Source organism: Martes martes, assembly GCF_963455335.1.
Source record: "Martes martes genome assembly, chromosome: 6".
Taxonomy (NCBI): Eukaryota; Metazoa; Chordata; class Mammalia; order Carnivora; family Mustelidae; genus Martes; species Martes martes.
In genome coordinates, this window is record NC_137893.1 from 110,739,173 (window position 1) to 110,766,294 (window position 27,122).

Genomic DNA, 27,122 nt, shown 5'->3' on the forward strand with positions numbered 1-27,122 from the left:
CTATTGTAAAATGCTGATAAAACACTACAGTGATCGTTTTGTGGGAGCTGACTCCAGTGCAATTTATGCTTCTTTTCTAAAACCACAATATGATTTAAAACAATTACAAGCGTGTTATTTCTGTTTTTGTTTTTACCTCGGTATAAAAGAACTTCTTTTACCTTGAAAGCATGAGTCATTGCACAGTTTGAGCCTTATACACAGTTAAAAGAGTAATCTAGGGTGTAATATTGAATTCATTTATTCAACAAATAGTTACTGAGCATCTATCATGTGTGAGTCACTATTACAAACATTGAGCATACAGTAGTTTCAAAGAAATGCATAGCAACAAATAGGCTATAGACAAGGTCTCTCCCTTAAGTAACTTACACTCAGTTGTGTGTTGAGGGTGGCAGTGGTTAGTAAGAAATGCGACAGATATCAAAACAATTTCAGTTTAGTAGGAAGTGATACAGGGGAACTAACTCGGCAATGTAAGAGGGATTTGGAAGAGTTGCTCCTCTAGTTAAAATGGTCTAGATGGCATCTTTGAGCATTTAGATGACATTACTTGAGAGGGAGCTAGCCCATGATGGTCAGAGCAAGATCTTTCCAACCAGAGAGACCAGGATATGCAAATGACCTGAGGTGGGAATGAGCTTGATGTATCTAATGAGCATAAAGGATCTAGGAGAAAAAAGCGGGTGGCAGGAAAAAAAGATGCTTCCTTTCTGGTAGTTCATGGGTTGGGTTAGATGATTCATCATAGCAATGGAGATTATATGCCCTCAAAATACCATAGACCTAATGGATTTCTGTGCCGTATCCTATTATCCATGCATTTAGATCTTCCATCTCCAGCTTTATTGGCTAAGAACTGAGAACTCAGGGTGCAAAGTTATTGTTTTCAGCATAAGGCAAGGCCCACCTCTAAAACAAGTTAGTACCCCAAATTCATTTTGGACTACTGAATAAAGTGGATGACAAGGAATATCTGATTTTTAATATTTAATTTCTGGTTAAAGCACCCATTTTGAGGTTCATCGTGTCTAAATGGGAATCCAGTTCTTATTCTTAACATCCCTTTTAGAAACCTTGAACTGATCAGGGTTTTATCATGTTTCTCAGTTTTCCTTTCAGCAAAAAACCCTCAGTCTCTTTGGTCTATTAAATGACTAAAGGCCATGTACTATAATGATAATCTCCTCAGAGAAAATGAACCTAACCATTTATTTCAGTCAGTGGGAATAGTAATTTCCCTTCTTAATAAAAATAAGATGACTTCCTCAGATTTAAAAATAAAGACACATAAGACCTATAAAATGGAGACAGACATGGCCAGTTAATCATTTTTATTACCACTTGTTCCCCCCACTGGGGTCATGGTCCTAGACAAAACAGCTGTTGCCACATTGCTGAAATTCCACGGTCACCTTGTGTGGCCACAGAATGCATAGACTTGCGTGTGAAGCAGCCGGGGGTTTCAGGTTGAGAATTTGAAAACTAGCACTTGGGTTCAATTCCCCAATTACTTCTCTTTTTCTGTCTCTATGAACAGCAGCAGGAGGACATTTTTAGTCACTTTCGGACTTCCTAAGTGCTCATAACAGCCATAATCTGGAGGAAAAGGATTTTATCTTCTTAGAGCCACTGACTCTTCATCTTGGATTATGTTATTGAAACCAATTATTAGGACTTCTGAATTGACAGGCATTGTGTATCGCAGTCATGGAACAAGATATTTGATATCCTTGATATCTGATCATTAAATTTGCTATTAGTTGGGCCAGCGCATGGATTAAGCACTATTTCTTTGTGGTGGATAAACATTAAGGTTTTAATAAACCTGGCTGCCCTTTGAGAGATATTCAGAAAGGGAGACTTGTTTCCTAAATAATCTTACAGTTTGTGTTTGATGAGATCATTTCCAAAAGGTATTTCCATACAGTATTTAATTTTACCTCTGTATGACTTTGTGAGGTAGGCAAGAAAAGATTATCTCTGGTTTAACAAGAACAAGGCTCTAGATCTTCTAGGGAAGAAGACCTAGGGAAGATCTAGGGAAGTAGGGTCTCACTGAACTCCATGCAGTCGGTTTTCTCTGCTCAGCTACTACCTAGTAGAAAACTGTTTGGGTCAAAGGCGACTGGAGAAAAAAACAAGTTTTCAGCAGTGGAACTGAAACATGGAAGGAAATATGGTAGAAAGTAGGACTGGAAGGGGCTCCAGCTCTATCTGTAATTTCATTAAAAAATAAAGAGATCTGAAGCAAATATGGCAAGTGGTTAGGATCTGACAACATTGGATTATGGATTCATGAGAATTTATCGTTTTCTTCTCTATGCTTTTCAACATGCTTAAAATACTCCAAATTACTTTAAGAAATAAGAAAACCATCCTCTGGGCTGGGTTAACGTTAGGGTAATATCACCAATAATTTCACTGGCCTTGAGTGTCAGCATCTTCTTTTTGCCTGAAATCCTTTATAGGGAACTAAGTGTTTTAAACATAAAATCATTAAGTATTTTTTTTTCTAGAACTTCACTGAATATGCCTTTTGTAACCTTGGGATTCAGTTGAGCCAAAATCATGAGCTGCAGATATATCATTCTTACAACCTAGAGATCGTAGAGAAACCTTGATGTCACACGATTGAGTTGAAGTAGAGAAAATAATCACGCCAAAGTAAAACCTACAGATTGTTCGTTTTGCTGTTTCCCAGAACTGTCCAGAATGTCCCCAACTATTCAGATTTTGCAGTTCTTGGCCTCTGTGTAACTTGGCAGCATATAAGCCAGTGCCATCAGCCTGGTTATCTTAAGTCCCAGCAGTTTGCCTTGGAAACCACATCTTCTCTGCACAGGCAGAGATGGTTGTTATCCTAACCAATGCTTTTAAAGAGAGTGAATGTTATCACTTAATTACATAAATGAAAACTCAGAGCATTGATAGGTGCAGGCTGCGCAAGCCAGCTTTCCTCCCGATTTGATTCCCGAGGTCACACGAGGGGGTGGAGGCACATTCGTTCTCTAGGTGTGGTTTTTGCTGGTGGAAAGCTCTGGGGGACGCCACCGGATACAAGTAATTTGTCTCGCACACCTCTGTTCTTACTAGTTTTCAAACCCCTGTGGTTGTTGTCACCTTGTGCGGGGTCAGTGATGTTGTTTCTGTGGGGTGGCAAGCCACTCTCGAGATTCCTGCTGCTCCTTGTACTGCAGGGAGCTGACAAATGATATTTTTCCTTTCGCAGGACATACTGGGGAGAGATAAGTATGAAACATTTTATGGATGGTTAAGCAGAATAGCAGTGTTGGGGGAGGAATCATTATTTTTCTAACCATCGTGCCATGGAAATCAGTCAAAAGTGTCCCACGCTATCAATAATGCAGTGAGCTTTATACCAATTAGATTGATTTGTTTCACGGTGTCAGGAAAAAAAAATAAGCTCTTTTGAAAATGATTTTTGTCTCCCTTGGAAAATAAAGTGTTAAAAAAACGTATGAGCTTCATAGCATAATTTAGACAATCTGCTTTTATGAAATGGGTTAATTATACCCATTGAATGCATTCACTGTCACAGTCTCATCCTCCCACTCCTGTTCCAAAATGACAAGTAAAACCAGGGACTGTGCAATTTTGGAAAACAATCAGGTCACATATTGAGTATTTTGCTTATTCATACAACCATAAACTGCCTATGCTTGAGTTCCCTCAATTACACAGCTCAGTATGCAGGCCAGAAGAGACAAGCCCAGCTCAAGTGAGCACTTCCTGGAAAACACAGAGGAATGAGTTTGAAAAATGTCCAAAGTGGCAGATGTGAAAAATTCTCATTCAAGATCCAGAAGCTGCTTTTGCTGCAATTCCTCACCTGTTAATCGCACTGCTTCTGAACTTCTGAACCAGGGATGCTGGCGATATCTTAGATTGAGACACTTAGGAGCTATTGATCTTTCAAAGGATGGTGTAGGTATATGCCACTGTGGGGGGCGGGGACTGGCTCCGGCAGGAGAAGATGGACCACATGGCTCCCAGTGGGGCTCAGAATTTCCAGAGACTCACCAAGAATGAACGTGTGGCTGCTGGCTTCTAACAAAAGTACTACTTTCATTCAAGGATGTCCCCAAAAGATGCCCTTGGTGAATGCTTAAACCAGGGTATTGTTGGATCCCTTAAATGCTTCAGATTTCAAGAATTCTAATACACAAATCTCTCTTCCACAACAAATACAATGGCACTACTGTAGTCTTCTTTGAAGGGTATTTGGTTTTCTCTACTAAGTGTGACAACTTTCCCATGACTGTTCTTCACTGCAATTTCACGCTCATAGAATTTCAGCCTATCAGCATCATCTCCAGGCAATAGTACTCTCTTGGTCAGCTCTTCTTTTTCCACCAACTATGACCATTTTTATTTCTCCTTTTCTTCTACCATCGCATAAATACTGGGCCTCATTTGGTGTTATTTGAATTCCAAAAGTTATCTAAGATGATTACCATTGCTTGCTTGCTTGCCTTCTTTCTTCAGAAATCTCCTTCTCCTGATCTCTCTCTAATCTAAGCCCTCCGTGATTTTAACAGTTCTTGTGTCTGCATGTGCTTCCTCTCTCTTCTCCTTCCCCTTCGTCCATTCTGGCCACTTTCCTCTTGATCTCTTCTTGTCATCCAAATCTTTGAAGATGTGTGTCTATGCTACCTCGGAGAGCTCTCTTTGCTGGGCCCTTACTGATTCTGTATCTCATTAAGGGATTCTGTGATCCTTTATCATTGAATTCCCTACTTGAATCTTAAAACCAGCTTTAAGATAATGGACATTTTATTTTCCTATCTGGCCACCCTCTCACTGTGAAGCAGATAAAGGAAAGTGTTAAAATATCAAAGCTATGAGGTCAGGCTGACTTAGGTTGGAATCTGGCTCTTATCCACCAAGGTGTGTGATCTTGAGTAAGATCCTTTTGTTATATGTAAAATAAGGATAATGTTTACCTCACTGGGTTGTTGTAGAGTAAATTGCAATAATACATGTCCCTGCCACACATTTATTAGTTTCAAAGCCTAACATTTGTATTTATTAATATTATTGTCATTATTTCATTTTATCATTCTCTGCCACCTGCTTATTATTTTCATCTTTCTTTCCCTGGATTTCATCCAGGGTCTACCATTTCTGAAACGAAAATGTTGATACTTTACCTGCTTCGTATATTATCACCTTCATGGAAATTTTTCTTCTTTCTGCTTTGCTCCTCTCCTGTTTTTCTCTATTCGAGTCCTTACAGAATAAACTTCATCTAAGAATGTTAACCTAAGTATATTCATTGACATATTAATCATACAAAAAAAAAAACCCTCAGTAGATACAGTTTTCAGTGTGGATGAAAAAGTCTATTTAAGGATGAGGGCACTTTGCAGTTGCCTGATTTTGTCTTTGTGTATTGGCCAGATACATGAAATATGTCCTGATTGGCTTGAAACCTGACTTGCCCTGAGCTTAATCTCACTGAGTCCTCATCTCCTAAAACCAAAGTTAATCTTAAGACTTAGCACAAAAGAAGCAATGTCATTCCTCAGAACCTGGTGCCAGAAAGCAAGATCCCTGGGTTGATAGTGGTACAAGCAAGGAATCAGACCCCAGGGTCTTCATCGTCCTTTCTCTGTACCCCTTTCTCTTTGGGTGCTGTCTTCTCCTGTCCCTACTCCCAAGTACCATGCCCTTCACTCTTCTCTTTCTGTGTCCTGTTCAATATGGTCTCGGGAAATATTTAATAAATGATTCATAAGAATATATTAGAATGGAACAACTCTTAGACTTGGTTCTACCATTTGCTTATTTTGTGATTTAGGGTAAAATCTCTCCATTTTTCCATGTTAGATGAAGACTATAATAATACCCACTTGTTATTATAAGAACCAAATAAGATAACATCTTTTGAAATCACATTACCCTGACATCCAAGAAAATATATGAAAACAAATTTAGGATTATCCAGAGTTGTACAAATATGAAACATTAGTATTACATCTCCCGGGAACATTTGCATTTGAGCTGGTGATAAAACCCAAAAAATAAATCAAACTTCTCTATGAAGTTTTAGGAATCAACCAGAAAGTGGGTGAGATATTCTCAAGAATAAGAGCTCCTTTCCAGGAATCTTAAATGTTACCTACTTACATACTACCTGGCCACATTCCCATTGCAATCCCAAAAAGGAGAGTTTGAGGAATCTATGTTGAAATGTATACATATTTCACTTAGCATAATCCCCTCCATTTACTCTATGTTGACTAACTGAACACAATACAAAAATAAAAAGAAATAAAAAGAAATGTAAACATAGTACAAACACTCAGTGAATCTTCTCTTGGCTTCAGAAATCATTATTGTACAGTTTGAATGTTTTCAGAAATTTTGAGGGGTTGGGGGGAGTATTGGTATATCATTAGTCACTAAAAATGTATAGCAGAAGCATTTTCAGAAAAATAGTCCACTATAAAATTATAACTGTGTAACTTACATAATTAAATCTTGAGAGACAAAAACATTTTCATTTAGAGAGAATATTTAAGATAAATAAGAGGTTCTATGTTTAAAAGAAAGAGGAATTGATTTCCCAAATATTTTCTGTCTAAAGACTATTACTGATTTTTCTCTCAGAGTTAGAATACAACCTTCTATGTTGTAATTCTGGCTAAAATACGTCCATAAGCTCTTTCCTACTTAACTAGAGCTCACTGCAGCTTTGTTTGCAATTACTTAGCCAGATTCTTAGATTAATCTTAATCTGTTGGCCCTATCTTCTTTGAGTTTGGAAGCAGCAAGACTTATCTAGGTTTGGTACCATTGATAACTGAATCCAAAACCAATAAGCAAGAAGTTGGCTTTCCCCTCATATTTTTTTCTTGGAGAAACAATGATTCTAATGAATTCAGCAAACCTTGTGGAGATGGGAGAGATACTATGTACCACATCCCAAGTTATGATAAGAAAAACAGATTGATATTCCTTGTTTCATTCCAACAGGAAAGCAGCTGTACACAGCCCCCATAATCAGTATAAATGGGCTTTATATATACTAAGTTATATATAATATTATAGATGTAAATATATGAGAGAAAACATTAGCTTTTCCAGTGATTGCTGTATATTGAAATATGCTTCATCTTACCATTCCTATGAATGAGTTTAGACTTCCTTATGATATTTTTTTTAATACCAAGCAAGAATAATTACAGTTCTCTGCCTTTCTACCAGCCATTAGAAATGGAAAATATTTCTTGAAAATTAGCCCAAATGACTTTCCAATAATAAGCTTTCTATCTGTTCTTATTGCAAAGCTTTTTTTTTTTTTTTTAACATGTTTTGAAGATCGTTGATTAGCACAGCTTTCCTTACAGAGGTTTTGGTATTTCGAAGGTTGTAACTGAAATTAATTGGAAACCCACAGGGCCAGAAGGCAGTTGGTATAAAACCTGAAAATATGTATTTGTGAATCCTGAAAGGAGCCCCTAATAAGAGATTGAACTGCTATGGGGCATGGAAATAAGGGGCACCCGATGGCTCAAGAAGGCTTAGTCAGCAGTGATGAAAAACTCAACGATGCTTTCGAGAAAAGGAAAAAAGGGAAATGGTTCAGGAGGGAGGATCGGAGAGGAGGCAGAGTAACTGTGGAGCCATGGAGATTTTGATTCAGAATACTAGGGGGTGATAAAGCCGAATCAAAAGGTCTTAGCCCTGACTTACATAGAAAGCTTATGCCAAAGACCGGAGAAAGGGGGGAAAAATGGCAAAAGTAGAATTCTTCGAGCTCTGTTTACTGCACGATTTGAAAAGTAAAAGTACAGCCAAGACTGGGTCTGAAGAGTGTAGTTTTTAATACGGAAAACTCTGGTCATCTTTTAAACTTGGGGAATCTGTAGCCAAAATGGAAATCCGCTAAGGTGAAGATAATGCAAACAGCTCATTATTTTCACACTATGCATTTGATGAGGCTGGTTTCAGACATCACGCTACTTCTCTGTTTCCTACTTCTAGCAAGATTTTAGTAAAAACAAACAAACAAAAAACCCTTTAAATGCTATAAACTATTGCTGAGAGTATATGCTCCCAAATTGAATGTAGCATTAATTCACTTCATCACACCAGGTATGGTTCTGTGCAGTAGGAAACAACATCAGGATCTCTACCCAGACTAGGTTTACAGACCTCTCAGATAATTACACAGGAGCCCAGTTGTCTTCTGAACAGGTGTGTCTCCCTGGAGTTCATGTGCATTTTAAAGATGCTCTGTAACTGGGTACTCATCACATCAACCATGATGTCCTATGTCTCCCAAGCCAATACAGGTAGAGTAGAGCTGAGCTGCATTAAAGATAGACAGACATTGTATAGCCATGATTTCTGTATAGCTATGTATAGGGGTCACTATCATGAGCAAGGCATTGGGACATTTTTTTTTTTCTTTCCATAATCCTTCAACTGGTTTTCCTAGTGGAGTGGCTGCGAGCATTCGCAGAGGCTCACGGTGCCCCCCTAGCTAGCCTTCATTCTCCACTTGGCCTTGGTTATCTAAGCACCTCCTTAATGAGTTTTGATAAATGCAGATCTTAGAGAAACTGACCTTTCAAGTGTCCTGGAGCATCTACTAACACCATGTGGTGCCAGCAGACCTGTCACTTACCACGAGTCTTTAACTTCCCCTTTCTCAGAGTTGATTGATAGTCTGTAAGACTGACAGCTCTTACTAAACTTGGAAACAAATGACTCATTGGATCTTTTCCAGCCATGCATTGTACCAGAATAGAAAAGAGGAAAACAGCACATCTCTTGGAGATGTGACTCTAGGACAGCCAACTCTAAGACCCCAGGGTGTATCTGGGTCTTTCAACAGTCAAGAGTTGCTCTGAGCATTTATATGCATAGTGTTTCTCTCACCGTCACTCTCCCCACATTGATTGAGGTGGGGTTTTTCTGCCAGTTACAGAGCAACCCAGGGACCCTCTGACTGCAAGGCACAGGTAGACTGCCCAAGGGCTCTCCACTGGTGTCTTCTTTTAGTCACTGCACAGTTTCTTTAGCCCTCGGGGAGAATTTGTGTAAAGGACTGCCTTCAGGGTAGATGGTTAGCTGTAAATCTCTGTTACATTAAACCTAGAATCTGTGATACCCAGAGCATCCTACTGACTAAAAGAACAAGAAAGAAAATGTCATCGTATATGCTCAGCGGTAGATTAGGTAGTAGAGCCTAAAACTTCAGATCGACCCCATTTGGAGCAATACATCATGGATACATTTTATGGCAAGAATAGAACATATGGAAATGTGGAAGTTACTTCTATTAATCTTATATATATCTGAATCATTCTGTTCAAACTTTTCTATTGGCCAGGGACTCTGTTCAGTGAGCTGTGTCTGCTCTTGTTTTTGGAAGGAGAAGCAGCACTGAGCCCTCCTACCCTACCCCTCAGGGGTAAGCTCCACAGCAAGGTCAGGATCCTGGATGAGGAATATGTTCCAGGTTTATGTAATACAGCTATACACTGTGAGCAGACAACCAGTCTGTTAAGGAGCAGACCTAATTCTCATCCAATTTTTTCCCTCCCATTATTTTTACTATTCTCCTCCAGGCTGCTACCTGTTCTGTGCCAGGTAACCCCCACCACACTGCTCACGCTCCTGTTTATCTTTCCATACTGCCTTTCAGAACCCCCTCAAAGGCTCCCACGTTTTCTCTGACCACCTGCTGTCCACCCACTGCCTGCAAACAAAGAGAAGATGCCTTTTGAGTATAGCTGTGGGTTGGGAGGAATTGGGGGAATATTTAGGCATAATATCCCTATCATGGGCTGTAAGAATGCGTGAAGATAGATGGGATGTGCAACGAATTGTTTGGGGGGCCTCCTTCATCTACGTGGTGGGACTACATCTAAAGGCCAGTGGCTTGTACCTTCCCCTCCTGCAGCAATCACGGTGCTAGCTCCTAAGAAGTGCTATTTCTGTTGATTTTTTTTTTTCAATTTCAATATGTTAAGTAGAACATGGGAGATACTCTCTAGGGCACAGTCAACATGATTAAAAAATGACTACAAAATAATTCTAGGCTGTGAATGTGCTTTTAAGTTAAGATAGGAGAGCAGATGAGAACTGAGTTTAGGTCCAGGCTGCCTGTGTTAAATATTAGTCCTGCCACGTCCCAGAGGCGTGACCTTGGGGCAGTTAACAATTTCTAACCCTCATTTCCTCTATCTTTGAATAGGAAATAATGATGGTATATACCGCTCAGTGTCACTGTAGGGATTAAATGAGTTAATCCACAGAAGATCTCTGGCATAATGCCTGGCACACAATAAGTACACTATAAATATTTGCTATTCTTATTTGATTGATTCTTCTGCTCTATTTGAGAGATTGTATCATTCTGCTATATTTGGGAACCCTCATTATTAATACTTTCAATGAGGATGAATGTGTATAAAGCTAAATTTATCCACCACATCACTATTCTTTGATCTCACTGGCGTTATTATGAACACATATTCACCATTCACCAAATTCCTGCTGTGCATGTACCCATAAGCCACCTGTTGATGCTACTACAATACGATACCTAAAATTTCTCCCTGCCCCATAATATAGCTGCAGAAAGATCAGTGTGCAAGCAATCTCAATCTTCCTGATTTTTAAGAACGAGTTTTTAGTTTGCATCTTCTTGGCTAGAAACTTTTTGCAACAACTCCCAACCCAATGATTGCTTTCCTTATTACTTCATCTAACTGACCTAGAATATACAACGCTGGCTGATAGAAAAAGAACAGGAAAAAAATATAGTGCCATGAGAATTCTTTTCTGACATTAGCTCTGTTTTTATTTCAGCAAGGTAACAGCATCGTTTGTCTTTCCAATCATACTCAGCTCCGTTACTCATGAGGCCTATTATTTTCTCAAGAGTTATATCAAACTGCTTCCAGACATCCGTCATTACATCATTGTGTCCTCTGCACTTAGCGGCGCGATGCGAAGGTCTCACATTAGAAAAGACCTTCAGACGCAAGCCGTTCGTAAGAAATACCAGTCATAAATGTTAACCGACATTAATTTTTTCAGTGTACTTGAGGTGTTTCTCCTATCAGTGAGTATAACTAGTAATTGTTCCTTAAAATTTTCTTCCTTTTTCAACGTTTTTATTCCCTTGTAAAGGAAATAATTTTTATATAATAGTGATATTTGATTTGCTCAATCATAGTCTTTCTTTGTGTTATCTTTTGGGGTAAAATGTAAAGAACCTTGCCTCTGTAATATTTTTCCTCCTCTGAGAAGTTTTCGAGGTCGAGATGAAATATGCAGTCTCTTTTCTGACATTGCTGACTCTCTCTTGGCTTGAACTACTTAATTTAAAATAATGCTAAGCTTTGTATTTTCTTGTGGCCCTCTCCCCAAAATGTAATCCCTGAAAACTCAGAAACTCTTCTCTTCTTCTCAATCTGGAAGTTTTAGGGACAAACGAATGCCTTCTTCCCTGTCTACCCAAAGCTCAGCATAGCGCTTAGGGAACACGCCATGTCAACAGAAGACTTTGAGGATCTGAATGTCTTAAATCTGAGGTTTTTGAACAGACATCTTTTTCTGGCCTGAAATTCCATATGCAGCCATTTTCACTCAGCCAGTTCAAAAGAATAAAACAACAGAAAAAAATATTTTTCCATATTTTCTCAGTTAATAACACATGGGCACACATTTCTATAATATATTGATCAAAGACCTCTGAGAAGTGTCAAAAATAAACTGAACCTACAGCCTCTTCCCTGGAGGAGTTTTACAGGTACAATATTTTTTAATAAAGAATATGCTGATGGCTGACCTTCTGGTGAAATGCTACACGTTCCCACTAAGGACCTCTCTTTGGATTCATGCAGGATTTTACCTACAAGTACCTTTTGGAGACTGATAAGTTATTGCTTCCTGTAATTCTCTATCAGTTAGAATATTTGACTAAAGATATGCTTCCTTTTTCTTAACTATAAGGTTTCAAGAATTCTTAGATACATTATTTAAATTCGTATTGTTTTGGTAAATGTTTACACCTTTCTCCTTGATCTATTTCAAATACAGGGACCTCCTGGTATACAAGGAGTACAACAGACTCTTGGAAATTATAACAAGGTATGGCTTCCCTTCTTCACATCGTACATACACAGACATTTTATGTAATCGTATTTTTGAAAAAAAAAAAACTTATTAATTCCTAATCGCTCAGACTCTGAAACATGATAACATGTTTCAAAAACATGTTATCACTGAAAGTATGTTTCAAAAAAATGTAACTTGCACAGCATCTTTTCACAAAAAAAATAAATTTTTTATAGATTAAAAAAATTACTTCGAAGTTTGCAAAACTTTATGCAAAAAATTAATGCCAACCATCATGCTTCACCATTGATACTGTCATAAATCCAGCTTCTCGGAGGGTGGACATAGATTATTTGCTGCCTTGAAGCTCGAGTAGCACAATAGGTGATAGATTTCTTATCAGAACCCATCACTGCTACTAAAACCTCCAGCAAACCTTTACATACCATAGGTCAAGTCTGGGGGGGGCGGTCCCCCACCTTTCAGGGAGAGGCCCTTTCCCCAAGGTTTTTAAATTGTAGTCAGGATAGATGGAATACTGACCTGGTAGTACCTGAGTGGTAACAGGCAAGAACGTTTTGCTCTGTTCTTCAAGGAAACAACAACAGAGGAAAAGGAAATGGGTGTTGGCAGTGAAGTAAGACCAGAGACCTAAGTGAGACCACTGAGTGACCCATCATTTAATACCAAGTATTTGAGGTCTGATCACTTGGCATGAGGCATTGTGTTTACAAAGGAGGATCCCTTCTATACACAATAGCTTGTTGTTGATATGTTGCTGGCAAATAATCGTGCTCCTACACAAAAACAAGTTCAGAGACACTCCCCTTTATATCTTTCTTTTATGTTCTTGCTTTTGCTTTTAATAAATTCCTCTGACTACTGTCATTCCTCTTTGTTTAGAAATCTCAAAGAGAGGCTATGTGCCAGCTAAGGCCCTGAAGATAGCAGGTGCTCAGAAAAGTGTTTATTAAATGATGAGCTAATTAGTTTGAAAAATCCCAGTTCTTCTTTGATCAGATTAAATTCAACATAAAGACTGTGGAAAGTGTGTAGAGCTTGTAGCACTTCCTAAGTGATCCTGTCTTAAATTTTCTCATTTACTTAGATTTTCTAGGGAGTATTCTATTAGAAAGAATGTTTGGGGTATATTTTATGATTCTCTATTAAGCATTTTCTGAATAGATCTATACCACCTTTATGAAAACATTAGGGCTTGGCACAAGTGGGGGAAAAAAAGTGAAGCATACCTAAAATTAATCAGTTAAAGTACAATGCTTTCTCTGTAATGGCATCTACTGTCACAAAATAGGATTTATCATAAATGCTTCAAAATAATGAGAATGAGTTGGCTCTGATGTCACAGTGTCAGCTAGAAAAACTTAAAGAACACACTCTATTACTATCACCTTTGGTATAAAATTTACCAAGTTGCTACTCAGCTACTTAAATATTTGCTATCCCTTGCAAAACTTTTAAAGCTTGTATCTTTACAGGTCTCCCAGCACTACTTCTATATATAGTCTATCTTGCCGATGAGTCAGTTTTCCCTCAAATGAAGATATATGAAGCATTTGTATTTTAGTCTAAAGTTGAGAATGTAAATTTTTTAACTTCAAGGTTATATTTCAAAAAAATGGGGGCTGACCAGAGCAGGCAAGTGGAGAATCTTTCTAGTAGTAAACCGGACTTTGAAGTTAGCTATTGTCTCGCCCAAAATAACTCCAGCTCTGTATCCTTGCCATTAGGGGACTGGGGCTCACAGGGATTTAGCCCACATGTGTTCAAAATGTGGCTTTGGAGCTAGAGCATAACTGGTTAGACAGGAGAGACCATAGTTTTTCTTCCCCAAACAATGCATTATAACCACTTGGCATCAAAAGATTTTAGACCCATCTGGAAATCAGTGGAAGGTAGCTCCCCAAAGACTTTACTTTGTTTCATTCTGAGAGGAGTTATTGCTGTTTTATGAGCCCCCACCAGAATGGACGGAGGAGGTAGGGCCCAGCTTTTCAGTACCTACCATGACCAGTGTTTCTGGATGATAACCACTTTATCCTCATCCTCAGCTCCACAAAGGAAAGGGCCAAGTGTGCCATGATGAGAGAGATGCATGTTTTCACTTGGCAGTGACTTCACCCACCCACCCCCATCTATTTTGGATACTGAGGTGGTTTCATTTTGCAATTCATTGCATGCCTGATGGTCTGGCTATAGCATATCAGGAGAGGGGGGAACATGAGGGAAATTTTCGTGGAGATTAAGTGATGGACATGTATTGAGACATATAAAGGGATGCTCCAAGGTTAAAATAATCTTCCCTTTTAAATTGGCATTGATTTATGTAACGTCTGCCCTTGAGTCCTGGACCTCAGCAACTCAGCTTCCAGTCGTGCAGCCTGGATTCCGCTGAAGCAGCCGCCCCCCACCTCCTCCCCATTCTAAACCCGAAGAGCCCACAGTTCATTCCCTCATCGCAGGAATCCTCAAAGGCCGAGGGATTGTCCCCTGGTCCCGGTACAGGAGTTGGTCTTTTCCCCTATGGTTTTCTTTATGTCATCTGGAGGGGAGAAGCTTAGGCATACAAGAGCTTCTCCCCTCCTGGCACAAATCACAAAGGGAATTGGGAGGGAGAAAAGGAAGTAAGGAACAGCGAGAGGCTCAGGAGTAAGGTTGAGAAGATTCTGTAAGTGTGTTTGTATCATTTTTGCATGCCCACTTGAGGCTGCAAAGAATAAAAGGTAGAAGATCACCCTCTCCATCACAAAAATAATTGACAAACAGCTGCTCCCACTCTGTAAGATTGTTTGCAAAACAAAGCAACAATGCTGAGAATATTCTTCCCCTTAAGGAAATCTGCTCACAGTCCAACAAACTGCTCTTCATTGTCTCCAACTCTGGGGATTTTAATAAAATTTTGATAGGCTCTGTCAACTGCTAAAGCCATCAGATCCAGAGCCTCTCGCAACAGTCTAGATGGGGAAAAAGCGTTCTCTGTGGAGGGCCAGAATGGGAGGATTTTATGTTTGATGTTGTTTTTAAAGATCCTCGTTGAAAATGCATAGTTGTGCTCTCTCCCACACTCGGTGCAATTTGCAGAGAATCGGGCTCCGCGGCGGGAGCTCGCTGCTCTGCCTCCAGCAACCAATTCTCGTGCTCATTCTCCGAATTGTTGATCCAAAAAAACCAATTTGCTAACCAAATAATCTGTTTTCCTTTCAAGTAGCAAATCATAACTTCATTTTAAAATCCACAGACAAGAAAGGACAGAAAAATCTTTCTCCAAAAAAAATCAAACATTCAGAGTCTTTCCAAATAGTGAGTTAAACCCACCCATGGCCTAGAAGTGAAGTGAAGGCTTTCTTGGGGACACTAAAGGCAACCTTCGGGGCCCAGAAGTTTCAGAAAGAAAATTTAAATCCTAACTTCCTGTCTCTTCCTCTTTGTGAACCATCTCTGTGGTTCAACCTAACCATGTTCAGGTACATCATCTTTTTTCAGAGAATACCTTCTCCAAGTCAAATGGAAAAGCTTGAGTCTTCCCACTGGCCTGACTAGAGGTTTCCAAGTTCCATTCGTCATTGCCCACAAGAGAAAAGGGACATGTTCTGACATCCCAGATTCTTGAAATGACCAGGCAGATTAGCAGCCCCATTCCACAAGCCTCATCACTTCCAGAGAACATTTTAAATAAGCACATTTAAAACCGTGTGACTATTACATTTATTCAAAAGGCATATAAAAACCCATTCAAATTACATGACACCAATGTACAAATGACCTAGTAAAATTAGAATAATATCTATGGCAGAATGCCAGATTCCAGAAATGCAAGGACTATGTCTCTTATTTCTGTGGAGCCAAGAAGTTGTCTGCTACATTGAGCTTGGAGAAAGTAGAGAGCGAAATCTTACATGTCAATACCACTGAAGTTCAAGGTCAAATCTGCCTTGAGTATTGTTAGCCTCAGAGTGGAGAACCGCTCCAGAGGTCACTGAGGATCCTTGATTAGACGGATTTTCTGGCCTAGCTATTGAATGAAGCAAACATGTGGGGCTCTGGTAGGCAGTAAATAGCCCTGTTTTCTCTCTGGGTGTTAAAGCTATCAGAAAAATCAAGATTTTAGAACAATAGACCATGTGGATAGAAAATAAGAGCTGGTGCTGCAGAGGCAATTTTTTATCCCAGTTACAGCATCTCTAGTATCTTGTAGGTTGTGGGGAGGTGTGATGGGAGAAGGATCTAGACCAAGATGCTACATTGTAATATGCTCTCACCCAAATGCACTTTGGGTGCTCTTCTGCTCTGCAATTCAAGAGCATGAAGCTTCCCAATCCAAGAACATCTCTGGATAAGTCATGCAGCAGACCAAAGCATGTTCCTTCTTCCCCCCAAATTTTCTACCTCAAACACAGCCAGGGAGAGGTGCTGATGGATTGTATCCACTGACAGGAATCATGCCCAAATGGCTAGTGTTTTTAGGAAATGCCTCAGATTTATGTTTTATGCAGGTTGCATCTAAGCAACCTACCATTTTATAACTGCTGATTCTTTATGTATGTGTGTATGTCTTACAGTTTCATATCTCATTTTCAAATATGTCCTTGTAATAATTTACAGCTCGAGATTTTGAGAATACAATTTTTATTTTCAATTCAGACATCTCAGATCAAAGTTGAACGGGATAAAGGAGAAATATCTGTCACAAGACCAACAATAACAGCAGTTATAAACTACTTATTTTTGATTGGAGTAGGATGAGTAAATGGAAGGCATATTTAAAATGTCAAATTTTAGCAACAGTGATTTAAATGCGTGCCTCTGTATATTTTTGTTACTTAAATGTTCCTCTACTTTTTTCTACCAACACATAGATTTTAATAAAAAAAAGTTCAGTGGGAAAAACACATAAATTAGAATTATAGGTTTATTTCTTCAACGAGTATTTATTGAATGTTTCCCGTATGTGATGTACTGTGCTAGGAATGGGGCATTCTATTCCAGGTCATCATGGGGTTATATTCTAGTGCAAAAGGTGCAAGATTCTTTAAACAAACACAAAAATAAAAATATTAGTAAGTATTATGAAGGAAAAATACAATATCCAATGAGAATATATGAGAGGGGAACCTGTGAGGGGGAAACCTGCGGGAACATCCATGAATGGCGTTTTATCACAGTTGAGACCCGAGGGATGAGTAGTTGCTTCCTGGACAGAAGAGTGAGGACAGAGTCTTGATCTAGAGGGGGAAATGGGAAGTACTTTGGTCTATTTGAGAAGCTAAGAGAAGGCTATTATAGCTGAAAATTCTGAGGGAGAACAGGGGCCACCATGATCCTGGAGAGGGAAATGAGTGTAGGTCATGCGGGATTTTGATGGCTTTGTAATGGTTTAGAAAGAAGGGCCTCAGAATGTCTTAAAGGTGTTTCTCTGAACTTATATAGAAAATGTAGGTGTGTGGAGAGCAAGAGTGGATTATCGAATGCCAATTAGGGAGCTACTGCAGTAGTCCTGGCAAGCCATGATGAGTGAAGGTAGGTAATGTGAAGAGAAGGGATTTGGGGAACAGAGGCAGCTGGGCTAGATGACTGGACTTGAGGGGAAAGAGGAGAGTAGTCTTAACAATGATACCCAGGTGGAAGAAGGAAGACTTGTATGGATGGGAGAGAATGAATTCAGATTTTCCTTCTTTCCTTGATTTTTTTCCAATTGTAAAATGAAATTACCATGCATTTTAACAAGTAACTATAGAGATAGATTAGGAAGAAGCCAACTGTTATTATCCCACTTCTGGACAATGCATGTTAATGGCATGATATAATTCTCTCATCTTTCTCTTTCATATATGTGTGTGTTGTTGTAATTTTTAAATTCAGCTTTGAACTTGTTGAATATGAATTTTTTCTAGAGTTTCCAAGTGAACACATCAAGTAGAAAATTAGATACATGGGTCAAAAGTCAGAAGGAAATGTATGCTGGGTTTATAGATTTGTCTTTGTGTGGGTGATACCTAAGCCATGGGAGCAAAGAGTGCCCAGGAGAAAATGTTGAGCCACAAGAGAAAAGCATCTGGACCGAGTCCTAAGGAAATCCAACGTTCACCCATTAGGTGAGGGAGGAAGTGGAGAGGTCGGAAAGATAGGAAGATACTAGGAAAGTGAGTATTATACAAGTCAAGAGCATGGTGCAACAGCCAAGAGGTTAGTTAATGGATCATCCATTATAGTGAACAACAAAGATATCATTAATAATGTTACAAAGTCATGTCAGTGGACTTGTTGGGGACCAAGAGCGGTTTCCAGGCATTAATTTGGAGTAGTGACAATTTGCCCTTGGAGATGTGATATTTCTCCCGAATCACCTCCTGGGTGGGGGTGGGGGGGGGAGTCACAGAGAAGATAGATAGGGTCTACAAAGTTGGAAGTTTTTCAGGAATATTTCACAGAAGGTGAAAGAGGCAAAATTGATTAACATGGTATTCATAAAAGCTATTATTAGAGCAGTGTTGCCTGACTATATTTTAATGCAGGGGCTGGATGTGTTAAAAATAAATGGACTTTTTTGTATATATACATTTTTTTTCCTTTATTCTTTCCCCTAGGGAAACCTTGGTGAATATGAAGCTCGTGGCCCAAAAGGAGAGAAGGTAATCAGATTTTTCCAAGTAAATAAAAATATCCAGAGTTTTACACCAACATATCCATTCCCACATCAGGGGCAATCCCGCTGCCACATGGGCTTGCATCCCTGGGGAGGCCAGCCTTCACTGGGCAAGAGCCTCCCTGCCTCTTGTTCAGTCATCCGGATTAGGCTCTGAGAGGGTCTGCTCCCCGGTGAGGACTGTTAAATAGCAGCTGGCTGGCTGCAAGGAGGGGAACACATCTAGGAGAAATAGCTGGAACAAGGCGGATGAAATTAAGACGCAAGCTTCGATGCATAAAGTGATGTTTCGTGAATGGGTGTAGGTGGCAAAAACCATCTGAAGACCCCTTTAGCAAAACGCCCCAGGCCTAGGCTCCCTGGTTTTGTGTCTTCTTAAGTACCCAAACATAAGCTGTCATGAGACATTTTTGGGGTGGGGTTTTATAGTGTGCGATCATCGTTTAACCATTTATTTCAAAAAATAGTTTTAGGGGCGCCTGGGTGGCTCAGTCGGTTGAAGCCTCTGCCTTCGGCTCAGGTCATGATCTCAGGGTCCTGGGATCGAGCCCCGCATCGGGCTCTCTGCTCAGCAGGGAGCCTGCTTCCCTTCCTCTCTCTCTGCCTGCCTCTCTGCCTACTTGTGATCTCTGTCAAATAAATAAATAAAATCTTAAAAAAAATAGTTTTCAAATTAAAACACTGATGAATTTCCATTGTGTTCTCACCATCATCTGTCACCAGTTTAATTACATGAGGCATGAAGTTGACAGATTCCCTTACCCACTCAGAAAGATGTTTCGCTCTGGTTTGATTCTGAAATTGTGATGACCTCGGATTCAGTGTGAATGTGCCATTGTCAGGAAAAAACAATGCACGTTAAATCTACAGACAGAGATGAGTAGGTCTGAAAATACTCTAAGGGAATGTGGCCTGTGAGTGCTACTTTCATTCATTCACCCAGTAAAAATTCTCTTGATTGAGGGCAGGGTATTTTGACACGAATCCAAGAAAATATGACTTTTGTGCCTCATAAATCAGTGCAACCAATCTATTCAAAAGATCCTACATCTATCACCAGAAAATACTGCTAAAAGATAGTCTCAACAGAAACTAGGAACTTCTTTTAGATTGACCATTGAAAATGAAATTTTCTGCAAAAAAGTAAATAAAACCTTGACATTTTTAAAAAGACATCCAAAAAATATTGCTTATAGAGCAATAATAAGGCATTTATGTGTCTGGGATTTTACTGCTAGTACATTAGCATTAGCTTCTGTAACCAGATAGCTTACAGAATTTCTACACCACCATATCAAACACATTACATTTTAAGCAATTACTACAGCACACATGCAGGCTAACGAGGGAGAAAAAGCCACAAAGCTTGTCACATAGGACAGCTGAGCAAAGAAGAGTGTTGTGGCACTTTTAAAGTATTTAAATGATGATTCATTTATTGAAACAAAACAGCTGGCTTCTGTTTTGCTCTGTTCATTAGGAAGCATATGTTACTTAGGAATTCTTAAGACCTCAATGATGAGAAATTTGATTCTGTAAAACAGGTGTATTTCAAACTCTAAGGACCTTTTCTATTGCTCAAAATCTTTTCTAATTGCTTCAGAATCCTAAGTGGAATTAGAAAAAGCTGGTGGCATAACTGTTCCCTCCTCCCACCCAGAGAAATAACCTAGAAGAGTCCATAGGGAACTTGATACAGTACCTGATATTAATGTACATATGAAATGATTTGTAAGAATTCTAATTAACAGGAGAAGGACTCTGCCAATAAATAATGCACAAAATAAACTGAAAGACAAGCACAGCCCTTGCTGAATGACGTCACCTCTCCCTATACGTAGGTACTAAGTGGTTAGTATCTGTTCTGAATCAATACATTTGTTCTTTAAATTATAATGCTGTTCATGGGTCACCATAATAAGAATTTAAACCTCCTTCAAGCTGTCCTTGCAGATCTTTCCTTGCACCTTTCGTGGACCCTGGTGGTTCTGAACCCTGGATGCATATTGGAACCACTTGAAGAGCTCTTAGAAAATGCCAGTGCTCAGGCCTCACACCCAGACACTCTGATTTGGCCTGGAGCCCATGCCTCTGGTTGATCTGGGGTCGAGTCCGTATCGCTGTTATTTCAAACGGCTTCAGATGGTTCTAATAGGCAGCCAGGACTGGGAACCATTGAGTGATGGAAAGAACATAGGCTCTGGGGTCAAAATTGATTGTACCATTAACAGCTGTGTCTCCTTGGGAAAATCACTTCATTTCTCTGAGCATCAGTTCCCTTGTCTATAAAATGGGCATAACTGTGTCTACACAGACTTGATGGCAAGACTGAAATCAAATGAGATGAGACTAACTTACCAAGAAGCACAATAGCTGACACATATTAAGCCTACACTACAGACTTGTTCCTTTCTAGTCATCCGCTCCAAACTTTCTTTCTTCTCGTGAAGTCTCACTTCTCTCTCTTTGGTATTAATAACTGTTGCCATCCTTAACACCTGGTCTTGTTCATCTTTGTGCCTCCCACCACAGTTTTGACAGAGAGGGACTCAATTTACATGGTTGAACCAAAGATTTCATCAGAAGGACAATCAACCCATAAGTGACTTGTTTTTGCTGTATGATATATCACTTCTCAGCCGACCATTTGGATCCCAGAATGACAGTGAAGCACCCAAGTGAACACAAACAGCAGGAAAATCTACACACAAGTCACTCCTGGCTTAGCACCCTCGCCCTATCTCAGGAGCACTCAGACACCAGGAGGAGCACCAATGAACACTAGTGCCTATTAATGGTGGATGGCCGGCAAGACCGTGGCAGCCACGGGACCAGTCTGCCAGTGTGGAAATGACGACCTCTGCTCTGTAGTTTTCCTGAGACTGGCAGCACGTGGTGTAGGAATAATGTATTAAGGAGAACTGCTCCTTTATCTAGACAGTGGAATAAGGTGGCAGAATATCTAGGGACTCCTAAGAAATTAGTAGGTGTCTTTCGGGGCCGACTGTCAGAAGGAAAAGATGTAGCCTCAACAGCACAGGCCTTTCAAATAGCATTGAAAGTGTCAAATTAAAGGACAGCCATTCCTGAAGCCGAGTAAATTCATCACTTGTCTTGCAGCTCATACCCACAGTGATAAATCACTGAACATTCACTGTAAGTACGAAAAACAACTCGAGTGTTTAAAATTCAGATATGAAATGCTTTTGTTTGCAGAATTTTATATGAGGGAATAGGTGCCTAAGATTTCCTCTAAATCCAGCCTTACCCCCGTACCATTCAGAGAGATGGACCAATGCCTCTTCTGGGTCCTTTTTCTACATTTCAAAGGAGACTTGTTTACATAGGTTCAAACATACAACAGCTATGAATGTAATTATTGTTCATCCTTTACAATCCCCTGCTCTTTCCCTTTGGTATCAGGCAGATGTGATTTTTTTTTTTTTTTAAGATTTCATTCATTTATTTGACAGAGAGAGATCACAAGTAGGCAGAGAGGCAGGCAGAGAGAGAGAGAGGAGGAAGCAGGCTCCCTGCCGAGCAGAGAGCCCGATGCGGGGCTCCATCCCAGGACCCTGAGATCATGACCTGAGCCGAAGGCAGAGGCTTAACCCACTGAGCCACCCAGGTGCCCCCAGATGTGATTTTTGACCCCTTTCCCTGAGTTCTCCTTTTTATTTTGCAGATCAGTACAACTACCAGGCATATTTTTCCTTCACACCTATTTATTTATTTATTTGAGAGAGCGATCCAGATCACAATTAGGGGTGGAGGGGCAGAAGGAAGGGGAGAAGCAGATTCCCCACTGAGCAGGAAGCCAGATGTCAGGGTCCCTCCCAGGACCCTGGGATAATGACCTGAGCCGAAGGCAGACGTTTCACCCACTGAGCCACCCAGGTGCCCCTGCACTGGGGATTTTAACACCAGAAGAGTAAAAGGAAGGATACTGTGTACACCCTAACACTCCGACAAGGCTAGTTGTTTATTTTCTTTCTAAAGCCAACAGCAATTGGCTTTTTAAATGTAACCATCAATTTCTCCCTCTTCTTACTTTGGATAGAATTGATCATATCTAGAAAAAAATGATTTCTGCTACAGTTGTGGTAAGTATAAGACAGATGATGGTGCACTAGACGTTTAGATGGTTGAAGGAAGGTAAAGTGCTTATATTAATAAATAATTTTACAAAAAATATTCCACAAATATAAGGATCCAGAAGAATCCTTTGTAAACTACAACCTTGTTTATCAGTGACATATGACAAGTTCCATCTTCTTCTAGTGTAAAGTCACAAGGTAATTGATTTTGATAGCAATGTGGAAATAAGTCAACATTTTTAGGACTGTAATAAATTTTTACCTGAAGTACTTTGGGCCAACTGTTGTTCGAGGCTTCAAAATAAACAGATAAACACATCCATAGAAGGGGACAGAAATGTAGATAAGCACTTCAGCCTTGTTCATAATAAAGAAAAGCTAGAGACAACCCAAATGCCCATCAACGGGGCTTGGATAAACCCTAGTATGTTAACATTATAGGGTGCTATCCAGTGGTTACAGTGAGTGAATAGATCCCCGTGTATCAATACAAGGGATATTAAAAACAATCTTGAGTGGAAAAAAGGAAGTTATAGGATAGAATATATAAAATAAAGCTATTTATGGAATTTGTTTTAAATATTCCAAATAATGTATTGTTGATGATTACATATATGCAGTAAAAGTGAAAAAATACAGACTGAATATATAGATACTATATTTAAGAGAGTGGCTCTCTCTGGGACAGAAATAAAGAGGAAAATACAGGAAATATCTTCTTTGTAAATGTATTTTTTTCATTTTGGGTGCCTGGTACACAGAAGTTTGCCATATTCTGCTTTATGTTTTCTGTAGGTTTTTTTTTTTTTTCAAAGTAAAAAAAAAGTAAAAAATATACAAGCTATTGTGTGAGCCACCATTGCCCAGAAATGCAATGGTGAACACCATTTTGCAAAAATGCTTTTTGAGGTTGGAATAAACCCAACATACCTAACTTCTAGTGGCGGTGTTTACTTTAACCCTCAAGTATTCAAGGATCTTGGTAGATGCTAAAAGAAAGCACAATGCTGGGACTCCTCCAAAGTCTGATTTAGTGATCTACTTCCTTTCTGTAGTATTATTTCTAAATTGTATTTTCTGAAAACACTTTTTATATGTCACATACAAACCTCTCTTCAAGATCTCTGACCAGAATGTCTTAGCCATTCCTAAACTGCTGTTACCACATCAGCGAGAATGCCTTCTTTGTCCACAGCCAGTCATTTAAGTGATCACATAAATGCTGGGCAACAGCTGAGAGATTCACTTTTCTTCCTATGGCTCCCCCCACTCCTTCACCTCCCCCCACCTAAAAAAAGAAAGAAGTGTCTGAGATCACATGCGTCTGGATTATTGTGACAGTTCAACAATCTCAAATCTTTAAGAAACGAGGAGGGTGAGCGCCTGGGTGGCTCAATTGGTTAAACAATCTCGTGTCTTTAAGGTCTTTTGTAAAACAAGACACAATTGTAATTTTTTCTTCTCTGGACATCTTTTCTTGAAAAATAATTTTGGTCTCACATTAATTTTAAATATCATGACACATATAATGGATTTCTGAGAGAGCTGAAGGCATCGCAGAGTGCTGACAAATACATTATTATGCTAACAGTCTAACTAGTTTCAGGTTGTCTTTTAGATGATAGTAGATAAATTCCACCGTGGGTAGGAGCACAAGCCATCGCTCTGAAGCGGACAGTCACAACAGTACTCATCTGACCTCATGCAAAATCTCTCTTCTGCTTTTTCTCAAAAGGGTGAAACTGGACAACCAGGATTCCCAGGGTCCATTGGCCCTAAAGGTCAAAAAGGAGAATCGGTAAGTATGAAAACTTTTAGGACAAAGGAAGAATATTTTTTTAAATATAGAATTAAAAGTATTTTTCCAAATAAGTTCTAATTCCATGAGCCTTGTTTGCCGGCCCCTGCCTTGGCAAACAACAACAGAACAGATATTTGAGCAAGTTCTTTATGCAAGGCATGAAGTCATTTAGTCTATTTTTTAAAAATGAGACAGGTAGGCTGTTATCACCCCTATTCTTCATAGGCGGCAACTGAGGCCCAGAGAGGTTAACTAAGTTGCTCTAGGTCACACAGCCAATTAACCAGAGAGGTTAACTAAGTTGCTGTAGGTGACACAGCCAGTCAGAGCTATGAATCCCACTTAGGTGGGGATTCTAGTACACAGGGCCTAAAAATTACAAAACCGCCTTGCTATAACTAAACATTGTGGCTATAATAAATAATAAAGTCAATATATCAAAGACTGGGGCTAATATATCCAAAAAATTAAAAAGGTGTATCTGTTTTCAGTATATTTTCTGAGTTTTTTTCCTTCCTTGGTTTTTATAAGATCAAACTAGCTTCTCAAGCCACTTTTTAATATTACTGAGGCCACTTTCTTTCAAGACGTAGTTCTTGTGGTAGGAGAAAACCTAAATCATCATTTATACTCAAATCAGACCACCTAAAGAGATCACATGAATCCTAGTTAAAAATAACTTTATTTAATCCTGCTAAAAAACAAAAACAACCTACAGCAGCCCGTAAGAATCAGCCAGAATTAGACTTAATGTTTTATCTTTATTCAAAAGTGTAATACTTTTTAAAAATCACTTCTCCCTTTTTGCTTGCCAGGGGGAACAAAGGACATTGGTTTAGCAGGGGTAGTGAATGCAGAGGTCACGAAAATGCCTGTGTGCCAAATGGGAGCAGTAGAAGAAGCATTTGGTATTACAAAGCCAATATCTCCCTGTGCTTCTGCTTTAAAAATTAGGCTTGTTGGGCAAGGAGAGCAATTTTGCAGGCAGAGGCAGACTCAGGGCTGTCACCCGAGTTCCCCAAGTTGTCCTGCTTTCAGCAGTCATGCTCACTCGCCTTTAGTGTCCTGTCCAAGCTTCCGTTTCCACCTGCAGCACGTGCCCGTCTTTAACAGGGGCTTCCTGACTTCCTGTTTCCAAGCAGCCTGAGAAACTCCCATTGCACAAATCCAGCCCGGTGGTTGCTGCCCCTTCCACCTGCCTAATTACTCCTGACGCGCCTCATTTGTTGGCAAGTCTTACCATCGCCTCGCTGCTTCTCTAGGTCTACACTGTCTCCCCTCCAAGCTTGAACACTGGCTCTTACCTCTTTTTTTTTTTTTTTTTAAGATTTTATTTATTTATTTGACAGACGGAGATCACAAGTAGGCAGAGAAGCAGGCAGAGAGAGAGGGGGAAGCAGGCTCCCCGCTGAGCAGAGAGCTCGATCCCAGGATCCTGGTCGTGACCCGAGCCGAAGGCAGAGGCTTTAACCCACTGAGCCACCCAGGCACCCCTGGCTCTCACCTCTTAAACTACACGGGACACAGAGCAGACCCAGACTGCACATTGTCATAAATCCTACTACCGGAAAGACAGGAAGAGCAGTAAAGGGGAACTTCCAGTGGTTTAAGAGCAGTGTTTCCCAAATGCAGAATGTACACTTGACTCACCTGGGGCTCTTTTGAAATGCAGGGTCTCATTGGATAGGGCTGGGGTGGGGCTGAGAGGCCACACTTCTCACCGGTTCCCAGGTGATGCTTGTGCCGTGGGTCCAGGGATCACGCTCTAAGAAGCAGGGGCTGGAGGATGTCACAGCTCCTAGGAAATCACTGTGGCTTTCTCTCCCACTGCAGGTGTCTGGGGGCATCTCACCTACCTCCCTGAGGTTTACTTTAGCCCCACCTGCCTTACCCAGGAGAAGCAGACTGCTTTTCCTTTTACCTTTTCTGCTTGCCAAGTCCCTCTTAATCCTTTAATGATTCCATGTCCCTTATTCAGTAGTTCCACCTTGTGCAAGAGGTATAAATTCAAAGACCTCCAGTGGATGCCTGAAACTGCCAACAGTACCAAACCCTGTACAGATGACCCTGAACAACGTGGGAGTTAGGACATCAACTCCCAGTGCGGTCGAAAATCCACATAAAGCTGACTCCCCCAGGCTTAATTACTGATAGCCTACTGTTGACCAGAAGCCTCACCGATAACCCACAGTTAATTAACACATATTTTGTATGTTATATGTATTATATACTGGATTCTTACGATAAAGTAAGCGAGAGAAAAGAAATGTTATTAAGAAAATACCATTTTACTGTACCTTACTGTAAAAAATCCACATGTAAGTGAACCATGCAGTTCCAACCTGTGTTGTTCAAGGGTCAAGTGATATACTAGGTTTTCTCATATGCATACAGACCTATGAGGAAATTTATTTTATAAACTAGGCACAGTATGAGATTATCAACAATAATAATGAAA

At 39.9% G+C, this 27,122-nt stretch overlaps 1 protein-coding gene across 1 annotated transcript in view; it reads left to right on the forward strand.

Moving 5' to 3' along the window:
- COL19A1 (collagen type XIX alpha 1 chain) overlaps positions 1 to 27,122 on the forward strand; it is a gene marked incomplete at both ends in the record, with an annotated part of 315,931 nt that overhangs the window by 223,380 nt on the left and 65,429 nt on the right. Inside the window, 3 exons of the mRNA XM_080806683.1 lie at positions 12,088 to 12,138; positions 18,708 to 18,752; positions 24,599 to 24,661. Of these exons, the coding sequence (XP_080662809.1) occupies positions 12,088 to 12,138; positions 18,708 to 18,752; positions 24,599 to 24,661 (159 nt within the window). The remainder of the gene's footprint in view (positions 1 to 12,087; positions 12,139 to 18,707; positions 18,753 to 24,598; positions 24,662 to 27,122) is intronic.